The sequence below is a fragment of the Orcinus orca genome, chromosome 14, assembly GCF_937001465.1.
Source record: "Orcinus orca chromosome 14, mOrcOrc1.1, whole genome shotgun sequence".
Classification (NCBI taxonomy): domain Eukaryota; kingdom Metazoa; phylum Chordata; class Mammalia; order Artiodactyla; family Delphinidae; genus Orcinus; species Orcinus orca.
Window position 1 is genome coordinate 21,346,190 of NC_064572.1, and position 15,295 is coordinate 21,361,484.

Genomic DNA, 15,295 nt, shown 5'->3' on the forward strand with positions numbered 1-15,295 from the left:
TGGTTGAGAGTCCGCCTGCCGATGCAGGGGACACGGGTTTGTGCCCTGGTCCGGGAAGACCCCACATGCCGTGGAGCGGCTGGGCCAGTGAGTCATGGCCGCTGAGCCTGTGCGTCCGGAGCCTGTGCTCCGCAACGAGAAAGGCCACAGCAGTGAGGGGCCCGCGTACCGCAAAAAAAAAAAAAAAAAAAAATCAAAGGTAACACTTTTCTAGTATTAACTTAGAATATGCATGATACAGAATAAACCATTTTTATTATAACTATTATTAGCAATGAAGCAGTTACACATAAACATGTAAACATTTACAAATAGTAATGTCTTTGAAATGTAAATGCAAAAAGTCAGCTCTATCTACATTATAGTTTAAGACTAATAGAACACCAAAGACAACTATGAGAATATAAATGGTCATCAGTTAAAGTTTAATTACTGCTCAATAATTCACTCTTTAAAAAGACAATGAGTTTTGATAAATTCTAACCACAGGGACAGATATTTTTCCTGCCAAAGCACTTCTCTTGCTCATGGTGCAGCATTCTATCTCTATCTAGTATGGTTGTTCCTCGTTCAAGGTAACACAGGTGATTACATTCAAATGGCATTTAACATAAACTGCACCAAACTGCCCTATAATTTCATTTTGTACTGAATTAATTAACTTCTCAGTAGGTGGCTGAGGAGCTGAACATAAGCCTGAGGAAATACTTGACTGCTTACCTACCTTACATGCACTGTCTCTAAATCAAGGAAGCTTCCATCTTAATAAACAGTACCCGGTAAAATACATTTAGTAGGAACCTAAAGGGCAAAGATAAGGCATTTATAATAAATGGATTTAGTTTTCCACATACATGCACGTCCGTTTAAAAGAAGTCAGGGGGGCACTGCAGACAATTAGGGAGGATTTAACAAAACTAACCACGAGTTGGCATGTCTGATATTTTTAAAGACTGTTTACCTTAGGAGGTGTGCATTTATAGTAACAAAATGCTTTCTTTGTCCTTGCAAGATGTTTAAATAAAAAGCTCATTACTTTGTAGCAATTAAAATACTATCTTAATGATGTTTTAAGTAATTTATATCCCAGAGCTTGAAATGTAATTTTCTAAGCTATTATTATCAGATCATCTGAATTATAATAAAATACCTATTCTTTCTATTATGTATCTCCAATTATAACATTATTATCAAGATCTGACAGCTAACTCCTTGTTTCAAGTTTATTAGTCTTCATATATCAAGAAACAAATGAAAAGGACAAACAAGGAATGTAAAAAGCCAGCTCATAAAAAGCTGAAATGTTTTTATTACATGGTATATTTTTCTCTGTCATAAACTTCCGGTTTAGGAAATGAGAAAACAAATAGTTCTTTTGACAAACTCCTTGACAAAGTGTTTAACTCAGTATTTTTAGATTTTTGTTTAACTGTGGAAGGAAGGGAGAGGGAGGGAAGGAAGGAGGGAAGGATCCTTAACTTTTTATTATACCTTTCGAGGGGAGTGGAGAGTGGGGAGAACTAACATCTAATGAGTACCATGTCAAAAGAAGTACAGCTGAAGACTACAGTCGGATTTTAAAGGCTTTGGAACATACAGTTAAGATGGGACCCCAGAAACAGCCTAAATAATTTTGGGGGGAGGTGGTCCTTGGTTAGGCTTCGCCTAAATGTTTCTAGGAAGATGGGCTTCAGGCTTGTTTCAAAGTGCCCCCTAAGGGCACAACTGCTAGGTAATTTCTCTAAGAACAAATTCTGTTTCCTGTACAACTTAAATCCTTCTTGATATAATATGCATAAGGAGAAATGACAAGCATACAATTTAGAAGTTTTAACACTGGTTTGTTCTAAGGAAGGCTTTAACTAAAAAAACACAAAAATACAAGAATGCTTAGATGCCAGTTTCAGAAACAATTTTTCCTGCAGCATCTTCTAGCTCAATAATTTAGTGGCAACGACAGTTAAAATGCTGTCAAAAACAGCAGTGAGGTTTAAAAAATAAACAAAAATAATATCCATTAGATTTTTAATGTCATTTACTGAATCGGCAATCACAACTGAGATTTACGAGAGCCTTCTAGTTAGAAAAAACAAATTAATCCTACCTTTTTAGGTTTTCATACACTTGATTGTCTCTAAATTCTATCAGGCAAGCATATAGGATTTCCTTCTCATCAAATGCTATGTCTATCCTGGTGTCGCCAGTCACAAGAGACCTTTTGTATCATTACTCCCTTGAGTCCCAATTCTTACTAGGAGTCCTGGGTAAACACAAAAGTAACCTGGCAGTTACATCATTCTACATAAATGAAAAAAGACTCTGCTATCTAAAAATAATGAAAGGCTCCATTTAAATTAATGTTATTTTTTGTCAAGTATTCATTTTACTTTAAAATAATGTAGTTCTGATCCAAATAGAGTTCTTACAAGCTTTAAAAAGATCTCTAGAGATTATACACAGGGCAGTAATTTAATTCTTATATTTTCATTCGTTGCAATGACATTTAGGGTTCAGTGTGAATTGAGATTTTTAGTGCTGTTGCTGACACCTTAAGGAAACTGTTTTATTTTACTTGGAAATTCTGATTAGATTTTTTAAGATTGTCTAGCTGTTGTTTATAAGAAGCATAATTATTAAGAAAATGGATTTTTTTGTTCCTTTGAGGTATTCATTCTGTTGCTATTTATTCATCACTTGATTTCATAATCTTGTTTGTGTCACTATGATTAGTTGCTATGGAAATTACCTCCTATGGAAATGATTCCAATGTCATTATTGAAAGAGTATGACTTTTAATGACAAATATCAGTAGCAGACATGAACCCTTACTAGAAAAAGGAAATCTAATTAAAATTTTTTACATGGATTAATTCTGAAAATTATTATCATGGCCAACTTTTCTGATATTTTGAATCGGCCATCTGCTTTTTAAATAAGTACTGAATGAATCTTAAGGTGTTAATCAGCTACTCACTTCCCCAAATGCCAATATCACAATAGAAATTAGTACCATGCATAGAAAAGTGGAAGTAAAGTATATTTCATCTACCTGTTTCTTAAACTAAAAAATGTTTTGCTTTACTTATGAGAGTTAATGTCAACAGGATTTCAGGGCTCATCAAGGAAACAACTTTGAACAGCACATTACATATTCCCTTTAAAAATGAAGAATTTAATATTCAAAAATGTATCTCAGGAATCTGAAAGGTCACTGAGTTAAGTAGTGAGTTAAACAATAGATGAGAGCCAGTGGACCATTAGATGAGAATTCCAGAATGCTAAGAAGAAATTTTCTTGGGTGGATTTTATAATTTGTGGTTTGAATAAAACTTTTGAAACATTCCATTAGTATTAAAATCCTCACAATGAGAACATGGCTCTTATTTAACACATTTTAAATTACTAGACAATCCCTCCCCGAAGAAATTTTAATGCTTTCTTCTGCCTAGTGCTTGTTCACTGCCTGGTACTAACTTAGGAATAAATTAACCCTTCCAATAATCGGGATATTGTCTAGAAACTGCCTCCTGCACTCTGCTAGAGAAATCCATTTCTTCATTATAAAACATTTTTTTACAACTAATAGCTTATTAATTATTGATGTAAATCACTGTCATATTTACCTACATAATTACATATTACTACATCTATAGTGCTTCTGAATTAAGCCTCACAGTTACAGATTTTGTTAAATGTCTTAGACATTAAGGATTTTCTACACGTGTGCCTGCAACCATGATCTAGGGTCCAAAATGTCTTTGATAGATTTCTGCCGTGGAGCTGGCACTGGCTTGGCTTCAAAATTGGTTTTAGTGTCTGTGTGCTCACCATCAGTTAAACTATTTTTCCTGGCAGGAAGAAGTTTTCGAGGAGCAGCCATTGGTTTCTGTAAGTGATGCATTAGGGTCGATAATTTGGTATCCAAAGGTGAGGTCTGAGATACACTTGTCTTTTCCCAGTTGTCCTTAACCAATTGATCTGTGTTGCTCTGTGTTTTTAAGCTGAATGCAGCTTTACCAGAAGGAGGAAGGGGAGCTCGTCTCTTTTTCCCTTTCCCATCATGTAACTGCTTGCTTGCAGGAGATAATACCTTTTTCTTGATGACAACTTGGTGATTACCATCAAAGAGTGTGGCCCAAGGAGGTGGTGAGGATTCTTCATGCTGACCAATAAGGAACTCTCCATTTGTCTGTTCAATTTTTTTTTGTATTATATCAGTTAAACTTTCAAGTTTTATAGGTGAATCAATGCCTGTAATAATTTTAAGAAAAAATACATGGAAAAAAATTCAAAAGCAGTATATGCTTTGCCCAAGAAAGTTATTATAATATGTTATCTAAAAACAGTTATCAAAAACAGACTAGGATAAGCAAGTGTTTTTTTTCTTTTAATGTGTTTACTTGTAAAAATAACCGAACTAATGGAATCAAAAAATAAGGAGATCGGGCTTCCCTGGTGGCACAGTGGTTGAGAGTCCGCCTGCCGATGCAGGGGACACGGGTTCGTGTGCCGGTCCGGGAAGATCCCACATGCCGCGGAGCGGCTGGGCCCATGAGCCATGGCCGCTGAGCCTGCGCGTCCGGAGCCTGTGCTCCGCAACGGGAGAGGCCACAACAGTGAGAGGCCCGCGTACCGCAAATAAATAAATAAATAAATAAATAAATAAATAAAGAGATCATGTACTGTGCACTGCACACACACACACACACACACACACACACACACACACACACACACACACTTAAAGATATTCCTAAACAAATGTGTAAAATCCAGCTTTCAAAGGAGTGGAGCTACATCAGAATTTTTTTGAATTCTACAGGTTAAGTATTTATAAAATATCTTTTCTTGGATTTAAAATCTATTCTGACTTCTAGGTAAGAGTGGATTCCCTTTTATAAAACCCTGATATGTAAACTGGGAAAATGTAACTGGATTAGGATTCTTTCCTGTAGACCAGCAGTCTCTGTAATAGGGGAAAAATCCAAAACAAAAAACCCATGGAAACAGAGTGAAGCCTTAATACCACTTTGGTTATGATCCTTGGGAAAAACAGAACACAGAGAAACGTCTATTACATGATATATTCAAATGTGTAAACTCAAATGTTTCATTTTAAATCCAACATTTTAAGGTATAGGTAAGTGCAGGGACACTGGTGGAAAAATACACCAGAATTTAGCTCTGACTTGTGCTTATTCACAACACTATTCACTGAGGCAATCCCACAAAGACAAATAACCTTCAAAGTGTGGGAAAATGGAATATTAATGAGTCTAGAAATTTTAAATTTTCCGAAGTATTAAACTTAACCAATTTTTTGGCCTGAGATGAAAGGGTCCATTTATTAATATTCATTTATCAATGCTACTTTAAAACAAATTTAATAAAATATGGAAAAAAATTACTGAACATAATTATATTTTAGAATCTCAAGTTTACATTTCAGAATTTTCATCAGCTACTTAGCTAATATTTATTTTCAGTGCACCCTTATTCATTTTGAAGCCTTAACATTTTTGTTTGATCTTAAGCATTCAAACTATGAAAAATGTGTATTCATTAATTTTGTATTAATTCATCTATTAAACATGAGTTCCTTAGACTATAATCATAGTCTTTTTTCATTCATTTTGACTGTGCCCTGAAAATTTTAGCATTTTAATGTCAACAGAATAAGCTGCTTGAGTAAGGACAATGTTGTTTTTGTTACCCTGCAGCTTAGAAAAGACAAACCCCACTTACTCATATCATGGTAGACTGAGGTTGCCTCTTTTGTCAAGAACAAAGGTGGTTTCCGTGGTGACATACTCTCAATTTTCATAAGTTCTTCACAACAATGCTTCCATTGGCCTAAGAAAGACAGAAAAAGGCACGCTAGTTTAAAACATAAATGTGAAGATGTATATTTAATTTTCAACAGATATTAACACATTTTTTGATTTGAAAAGTAAGTGAATTTATAAAGCATTATCTTAAAGAAGCTATAAAATCCTAGTACTTCCCATGATTTCAAAGTCTAAGTCTAGGCATAAAAGTACTCTATTTTAAATATAAATCTCTATGAACAGATATTAAGCTAAGATCTGTAGGCTATTAAATACTATACTACTTCACTAGATGGTCAATAACTAAAATCTCTATTTACAGCAAAGGTTTGTATAAATTCTCTCATTTTAAATATTAAATAAAAACATCCAGTATTTAAGACAGTTGAAAGGTAAAAATTAACTGAAATATAATTACCTAGCAGGAAGTAGAAAAAACGTAAGGAGTAGTGGTTCTCAAAAATGATTTTAACTTTGAAAATTTTAATTAAGAAATAAGAGTTGCTTATATAAAAATGATCTCTTAAGATGATTATCATGCCCTTTCAAAAATCAGGAAACTAGAAAAATGCTGTATATTCATTTTAGTTAGGATATATAAAAACCTGTTACTATAAAGACAGATCGCTCAAAATTCTAACTGGATCTAATCTGTTTTAGGAAGGACACGTTAAATAAAGCCATTAGGCATTCAGAATAATAATAAAAATACTCTTGAATAAGTTGTTTCAATTAAGTTAAGATTCAAAAGTGTGGACAACATTAATTTTTCTTGTAATTATGTTTTACTATGTTCATCTCAAAATAAAATTCTCAGATTTATTTCTCCTGAGTGGGTGTAAAAAAAATGTAACCTTTCCGTCTTTATTGTGGACCTGCACGCTGGGTAACAGCTGTGCTAGAAACTATGTGTCTATATATTCATTATAAAAGTAAGTTATGGAGGTTTACCATTCTTATATTCTACCTTACATTAGCAGAAAAGTAAATGTAATATACATGTGCCTTTTTATAATGATTTATGATCTATATTTCTCTCTTATTAATTCTCAACCTTCATATTCAATATCCAACTTATTTTCCATGGCTTAAAAATTAAAGACACTTCATGTTTAGTCAAATTATCTATTTTTGTTGATTTAAGTCTAATTTACTGTCATGTTAATAAGGTAATATATGCATAAATTTAAAATCCACCACCTAATAGTTAAGAAACATAAAAAAACCTTTCAGTATGCTTAGAAACATAAAAAATAGTTAAGAAGCATGAAAAAAACCTTTCAGTATGTTTTATGCTAAGTATAGAATATGGTAAAAATTTCAAAATAACTCACACAGCAATTTATAAAGGGAATAAAATCTTGAGTTTGAGGCTTCAGAGGTTGCCCTGTAGAATTTAAATCTAGTAGGATCTGAGATCCGATAACTTATTCCACCTTTCTACTTTTTTACATGAATATGTAAAAGCCAGCCTTTCCTTCTTGGGGGCAGGAAAAAAAGGCCTTATCTACTGGGAAAGTAATGAAACACTTTAAACCAGCAAACAATTCTCTGTCAAACCTTAGACAAGTTATGTAGTGCAGTATTTTTTTCTATATTGATACATGAAAGCTCTTCATTGTTAAACTGATAGCAGAATACTAATCATGTTGAAAACTGGAATATAAAGCCACATTATCCCATGTATTACAGAGTCATAGGTATAAATGTGGTATGTTCACTGGTCAAGATGTTACAATTAAACATTTACTTTACCAGTAAATAAATTTTACCATGCACAGTTAAACGTAATACTAATATGCTAACATAAAAATAAAGGCCCAATATGAAATATTAAATGGATACATTTTGTTCACATAAAATCTGTATATTGAAGATGTTTCCCACCATATTTATTGTTACAATGTTCCCAGTCAAGTTAAGCTGCTTATTTAACTCAGTATTTATATTATTAAATATTTGAAAAAATTTATCTTTGACTCACCATTCCTAGCTCTACCCTATTTGATCATCCAAAGCAAGTGTCATTCCTCTTTTACATGTTTGTTAGCTCTCCAATATTAAAAATTAGCTATTACCTCCCCCTTGCCTCCTAACCTTCACTCCTTAGGCTGTTCTTCCACAGGCTAAACACACCGAGTTCCATTAGTGTTTTCTCATGATTTACAGTTATCTCACCCTCACGATTTTATACTCTTAAGCTAAGTCAAGTAATTGAAATTTGTTCTAAGTACTAAATTACTGTTACTTTATTCTGCCCTGGATATCTATCCTCTACTTTGTTCTACACATCATATTTCACCTAAGATCACAAGAGGCTACACTTATCACTAGGAGGGTAAAAATTTTAAAGTACAAGTCAATCTTCAGGATAGTATAAACCCTTCCATCTTTGCTTCATACCTTCATATCTTACACAATGAATTCTAAACAGCAAATGTAATAGAATTTATACTTTAAAAATTAGACAGATTGGCAGATTTTATCCCCAAAGCATTAAATACTAAAAACGTAGCCAGACCTGAGAACCTAGTCGTCATCACTTTCTTATTACTTTGACACTATAAAAATGTCATGAGATTCTTATCCCTCTAAGTCCCTCTTTTAGCATGATAAATTATTTTACATAATTTGGGGAATGAAAACATGAGATCATCTAATAGTAGTTGATATCCAGACTATAATATTCTGGCATTTTTACTTTCCTTTACTCCTCCTTCCTGTTTTTGTCTACATGAAAATTATAAAATGCCAGAATCATTTCTAAAAGTAACACAGTCTTTTTTATAAGACAGACTCTCTAAATCAGAGCATTTAGGAAAGCGGTTAAAATTTTAGCTGTGATCAGCAAATGAAAGGAAGTTGCTGTCTTTTAAGTTACACACCTAAGATCAGCTGAAATTTTAAAATAAAGAAATGTAGCGCATGCTAATAAGCCTGGAAGAAATATTTAAATATCTACTGAGTGTCAAAGGACAGTATTTAAGGAAAACAAGTTATAAAGAATCCAAGAAAGCCATGCAGAGAGTCCTCTGGTTCCCTGCAATAAACCTGTAACCTTTTCAGGCCTCAATTTTCTCATCTTTAGAGCAGTGGGAAAAAATTTCTACCTCACTGGGTTGTTATGAAAAATAAATGAAGCCATATGGTATGTGGAAGGTAATCAATAAATTTAGATCCCTTTTCTTCCCCCTCCTCAACCATCAGTGTAATAACTGACCAGGCCATGGATCAGAGAAGGCTTATAAAAATTAATCTGAGGACTGCAGATATTAACTGTTTTTAGAGTTCTCGGTAACAGCTCCTAAAATGTCCTAAAATATCTCCAGGATTATTTCTAGGAGTTGCAGAAATAACTTTCTATTGTTTGGAAATGGCTCTACTTTTCAGTTCTGTAGAAAAGTATTCTAAAGACATAAAATTCTGATTGAATCTACAGTAGGCTTAGTTTGCTTAGAAACAGCCATTATCAATAGTCTACATCTTCAATATACAATTTTAATATTTTCCTGTTGATAAAATTCCTCCTTAAATTGAGAATATTAGAACTTCACATATTTTACATACTAGGACTCTATTACATTACTATCACATTGTTTTTATAATCCATGCCATTGAACTGTATTATTGAAACTGAAACACCATATGTGCAGTTAAAAAAAAAATCTCTTTGGATGATGTCCAAAATGATATAATAATGAATTGAGAGTTAACAGAAGCCTACATAAAAATGAATCTCCTTTTGAACATTTCAATATTTTATGATCATCACTACCCTAGAGAAGTTTTTTACTCCTCATGTAGTTTATTATTCCTTTGATCAAACACGCTGCCTTAAGTAGTTTGACCGAATATTTTGAAAAAATGTGGTCTAGTTGTTTTAGAGACCAGAACTTAAAAGTAACAGGTAAGTATACTAGGAATTCAAAGGTATACTATACTATAATCAGTCATACACTGGGGAAAGATGGAGAGAAAAAAGCATCAATGCACTGATGATATACTACCATTTTATTCAAGAGCATAACAAATTCTTGATACAAGCTATACAATTATAATATAATCTTAATATTTAGATTGCTATGTACAGCCCTTCATGCGACATGAATATACTACTAGAAAATCCAAATGTCAACTTACTAAGATCAAAGAGATGCTGCCAGAAGGCTTCCATCCACTTCTGAAGATCTTCTCTGTTGTCAGCTGCAAAAATATGAGTTGTAGCCTGTCCAGCAACAGGGTTGATGACAGAGAAATTATGGATTCTTTTCTTTTTATCCTTATCCATTGCCCGAATTCTGGTTTCCTAAATATTAAGACAAAACTGTTGTTTTACAAGAGACTATTTCTGTAATGATCGAATAAATGTTTTATTGCTTAGCTACCATATTTATACCAGATGCAATTACAATCTTATTGCTGATCGTCTGAAATTTAAAATATGTAATTTTGAGAATTTTCAATATTCAAGCTCATATCTAGAAGGTTATTTTAAAAATGCTTGATATTAAAAATACTGAGTAATATTTCAAAGTATACTACATATAGCACTTATGTTAAATTACATGAGATTAAAACATAATCTCTGTGTCTATCTCTTAGTTTAAGTAGGAGTTTGCTGTCTTTTATATACGTCTTAAAATTTGCAATAAAACAAGTACAGTATGTTATAACTCTGAGTTATGTTAACTGTGTTTTCAACAGTAATAAAATAGAAGAATCAGTAAAGTATGTTTCTTATTCTAATACTCATGCATAGTATACAGTGTTATCAGTTAAAGCAGTAAAACCATAACTTAATGTTTACTACAGTAAACAATTAGGCTTTCATCATTAACACTTATTTCATATGTAACATTCATTTACAAAGCTCATAGGTAAAGATCCATAAAGTAATATAACCTTTATAATGGTAAAAATTATTTTTTTAAATGATGAATGCAACATTTTACAACAAAGGCAATGGTTTCATACACGTTGATAGTCTAAACCTTTTTTCTGATTGGTACTAGGTATGACATTGTGTGATCCTTCTTGTGTCTATGTGTAGAAGAGACTATTCCCAAGTCACACACAGGCACTGCTAAGTCACATGATAAGCGAGCAACTACATGTAGTTTCCAAGGAATCGTGGAAAAGAAAGTCTGGAATAGACCTATCTATTAAGCAAAGATAGTGATTTGGCTGCCTGGATAATGATTGACATGACATTTTCTACAGCAATGCTGTTCGTTAGAAATATAATGTGAGCCATGTAAGTAACTTAAGATTTTCTAGTAACCACATTAAAAAGGGTAAAATGAAACTGGTGAAAATAATTATGTAATAATTAATTAATATATTATTTTAAAATAATGTATTTTTTGTAACCCATATATTCAAAGTATTATTTTAACATGTAATTGATAAGAAAAATTTGAGATACTTTACATTCTTTTTTCACACTACGCCGCCAAAATCCAGTCTGTATTTTATACTTACAACATATCTCAACTTGGACTGGCCACATCCTAAGTGCCTAACAGCCACTGGTGGCTAGTGGCTACTGTATCGGCTAGAGCAGCTCTACAGCAGTATGGTTAAGCTTACTGTAATGCATGTAGAAGAATACTTGGCTAGCAGTTACAAAAGCGGATTCAGAGTGGGAAGAAATTCTTCACTTCATTGAGTTTAGAGTGAAGAAAGTCTGTGTGCAGAGTCACACACCAAAATACACATTTAATGATGTCTATGTGGACATTATAGAAGTTGGAAAGAGTTTGGAAGAAAAGCTGTTCACTCCCTGAAAAACAGGTAAATATGGGCAGGTGAACACCATACAGGCTACATAAGAAGTTCTTTTCTGAAGGAAGGAACTCCTATTCAAAAATCACTTGAGAAAAAGTATGCTATATAAAGTAGCAACATAACTTTGAAATTTTCAAGTATCCCAAAATATAAGGATTGATAACTTAGAGACAGTCTATCCTGTCATTTTTTAAAAAGCAGGAATGCGAGTGTCTTCAGAGGATTGTTAACACTTATGGCCGACACTGTAATTTTATCATAATAGGGTCTTTTTATACTCCTTTATACTTTATACTCCTTGGTAATAAACTTTGTGAATTAACTTTTTAAAGTAATTACTTATACAGTATTTAAAAATGCTGCCTAAATGGCATCTTTGGAGCCTGATAACATGTAATCAACCTCTTTAAACATAAAGTTTATTATCACTAGCAGAGAATGACTTAAGCTCTCAGAAGAATCTTTGATATGCTTCTTTCAGACTAAATGAAAGCTGACTCAGATGGAGGGCTGGGGGGACAACCCTCTATTGCTGTATTAAAAAAAAAAAACCTGAATGATAAAATATGAAGTATTCTTGTTGCTGAAATTGTGATTCCCTCCACCCAAGTCCATTTTAATACAAATTTCTGACTACCTTTTGTATATAGAATTAAAATGGATTCAACTTTTAAATAAGTTGAAATTTTTACAGATGAATAGGTACAATTATTAATAATACCAGGATACCATTTCAAACAAAAATAGCTATGTAGAAAATCTGACAAACTGGGTCATTTATATCCTTCTAATAGAAAATAATACAATAGTATATAAATACTGTACACTCCGTTAACTCTGGTAACCATAAATACCGCTAAATTTTTACAACACGAGAGGTTTTTAAAAGGTGCAAATGAAACACAGATCATCTGAATTAACCTCTATATTTTATCATCCAAAATAATTTAACTAGGGCTTCCCTGGTGGCGCAGTGGTTGAGAGTCCGCCTGACGATGCAGGGGACATGGGTTCATGCTCCAGTCCGGGAGGATCCCACATGCCGTGGAGCGGCTGGGCCCGTGAGCCATGGCTGCTGAGCATGCGTGTCCGGAGCCTGTGCTCCGCGACGGGAGAGGCCACAGCAGTGAGAGGCCCGCATACCGCAAAAAAAAAAAAAAAAAAAAAAATAATAATAATAATTTAACTAATGGGAAATTTTTTCAACCAGAAAAACTGTATGTCAAAGAAAAAGTGAGTAAACAAAGTTTCTGATAATGTCAGAAAGTTTGTGCAATTTTTTTTTTCACTGTGGGCAAAGTATCAATAATAGTGCTCAGGACTTCACTTCCCAAACAAGGAATGGATTAGAAAACACAAGATGAATTTTAGGACTGTTATCATTATGGGCTCACACAATGTATAGATAAGTATCTCCTCTCAGCAGGGTATGAAAGCAAGCAACTTGGTATTCTTGCCCCCATTATTTACATTAACTAAAATACTGCCTGGTACCCACTAAGTGATTGAAAAATATCTGATGAATAAATGAATAACAAAAGAATAACTCAGATAATGCTAAAAAGTTTTACATTGATAGACTCAGATCCTAGAGATAATCTGCTCTTTAATTTATAGATGAGGAAACATGTTCTGAGATAAGCGTTCTCTGCAAGGTCAGTTTCTTGTTTTGTTTTTGCTAATTCCAAACCTTTTTAGTTGATTTGGGAGGCTTTAAAACCAACTCCTATTGATACGTAGATAGATTTGAGATTATTCACGATGAAATTTTCATCCTTGGCTGGCTCTACTTTTGTCAATCGGCACATATTGAACTACAACTTTCCACTGCATGAGACGATGGTTACCCCGAGAAGGCCAAGTGAAGTCAAGAAAGGTACAATCTGAGAAGTCAATTTTGTAACAAAATATAATTAACTCTGAAGTCAAAGGAAAGTTTCTTTTAGGTTTTTCATTATTTTTGAATTAAAACTGTACTTCAACCTCTCCATTTCTGTAGTAATGGAAAATTACCAGATCAGAACTAGATTTATAAATTGTTTCCTACTTTACTTTTGACTATATGACTTTAAAAATGTCTACTACATACCCAGATTATAGTTTCTAAATACTCTTTCCTAATAAAAGGAATCAGAACTCTTTAGAGAAATGGCTTATCCCCAGCCTGGGCCAGGAAATATATAGGATGGGCCTGGAACATCTTGTCCTTCCAGAAATCAAACATTACTAGGGTTGTACCAAAAGGACTCAAAAGTAAACTTGAAGAGGCTTCCAGTAGCCAAGGATGGGACAATCTGAACATCAATAAGAATTACAATGGTAATGGACTGATGCATGAAAAGTCTTTAAATCCACAAATTCATAATGATATTTAAAAACTAACTCATTGGTCACCTCTGAAGGATGCTAGGGAACCGCCTCATAGATTTGGTAACTAGTATATAAATGCAAAAAAATCAAACCTTTATCTTGGGTTTCTTATAAAAACTGTCCTTCAACCTAACAGCTGATGAAGTAGAGGTGTCCCAGCTAATAAATGAAGAAAGAATGTTAAAATAGCAGCAGTTTGCAATCCCTAATGAAATAAAGAATCTAAGCAATGTTCATCAGTGGATGTTAACGTGAGTGGAAGACCCAGACGTTATTATACGCCTCCTGATAAAAGTACTAAGACATATCCTTACTAATCAACCAACAAACAAACCTAAATCTGATTCAGAAATAGAAGAAAAAAGACAACTTGAAGATGCAATCAGCAAATTCTAGACTCTGAAAAACTCTGTAGGATAAATGACCAAATTTCTTCAACAAACAAATTGTGTGTGTATATGTGTAGGGGAAAGAGAGAGCGAGATAAAGAGGGGGGTAGAATAAAAGCCAACAGACTAAGAGATTTAAGAGAACTAATCAATCAATGCAATGTATGGTCCTTATTTGGATCCTGATTCAAAAAGTTGTTTAAAAAATTACAAGACTGAGACATTTGAACACTGTCTGGATTTTTGATGATATATTGACTTCATGTACGGCTATAAATTTTAAGTACGGCAGTTGTAATATTTACAAGTAAAATGATATGATTGCTAGGATCTGTTTCAAAATAATCCAACGGTGGAGGAAATGTGTGAGGGTACAGACGGGTTCATTTATACTATTCTTTCTATAGATCATCTTGAAATTTTTCAAAAAAACAATTAAAAAATAAAATACAAGTACAAAAAACTAAGAGCCTGCTTTCTTATCTATAATGCAGAGATAATATTTCACTCACACCTTCCTCACAAACATATTGTAAAGATAAATGAGTTCTTTGAAAGGTGTCTGGTCTAAAGTCTTGTTAACCAGGGATGAAGACAAAATTGTTGATGGCTAAAAACAAGCTTTAGACCTTATATGTATTCTAATGACAAAGAAAGCATACCTTCTACACTATATGACAAGGAATGTTTGAAGTATATAAAGCATAACCATAAATTAAACCAAGCGTTAGGTCTGATTAGTATTAGTGATATAGTTATTTTCAATTTATGGCAATGAAATCAGATGTAAACTCTTAAAGGAAAAAACTGCTTAAAAAATTCTTTTTGCTGTATTTAATAAGGGACAATCTGAATAGGTGATACATGCATTAAGAGGACTAACATAATATAAAGAAAATCCCATGTGCTTCATGGTAATTT

General features: G+C 33.2%; 1 protein-coding gene across 1 annotated transcript in view; it reads right to left on the reverse strand.

The window, feature by feature from the left end:
• Positions 1-235: 235 nt before the first annotated feature.
• RTKN2 (rhotekin 2) overlaps positions 236-15,295 on the reverse strand; it is an 81,108-nt gene continuing 66,048 nt past the window's right edge. The window contains exons 10-12 of the mRNA XM_012536785.3: positions 9,969-10,134; positions 5,746-5,853; positions 236-4,251 (exon numbers count right to left, since the gene is read on the reverse strand). Coding sequence (XP_012392239.2) covers positions 3,716-4,251; positions 5,746-5,853; positions 9,969-10,134 — 810 coding nt within the window. The 3' untranslated portion in view covers positions 236-3,715. The remainder of the gene's footprint in view (positions 4,252-5,745; positions 5,854-9,968; positions 10,135-15,295) is intronic.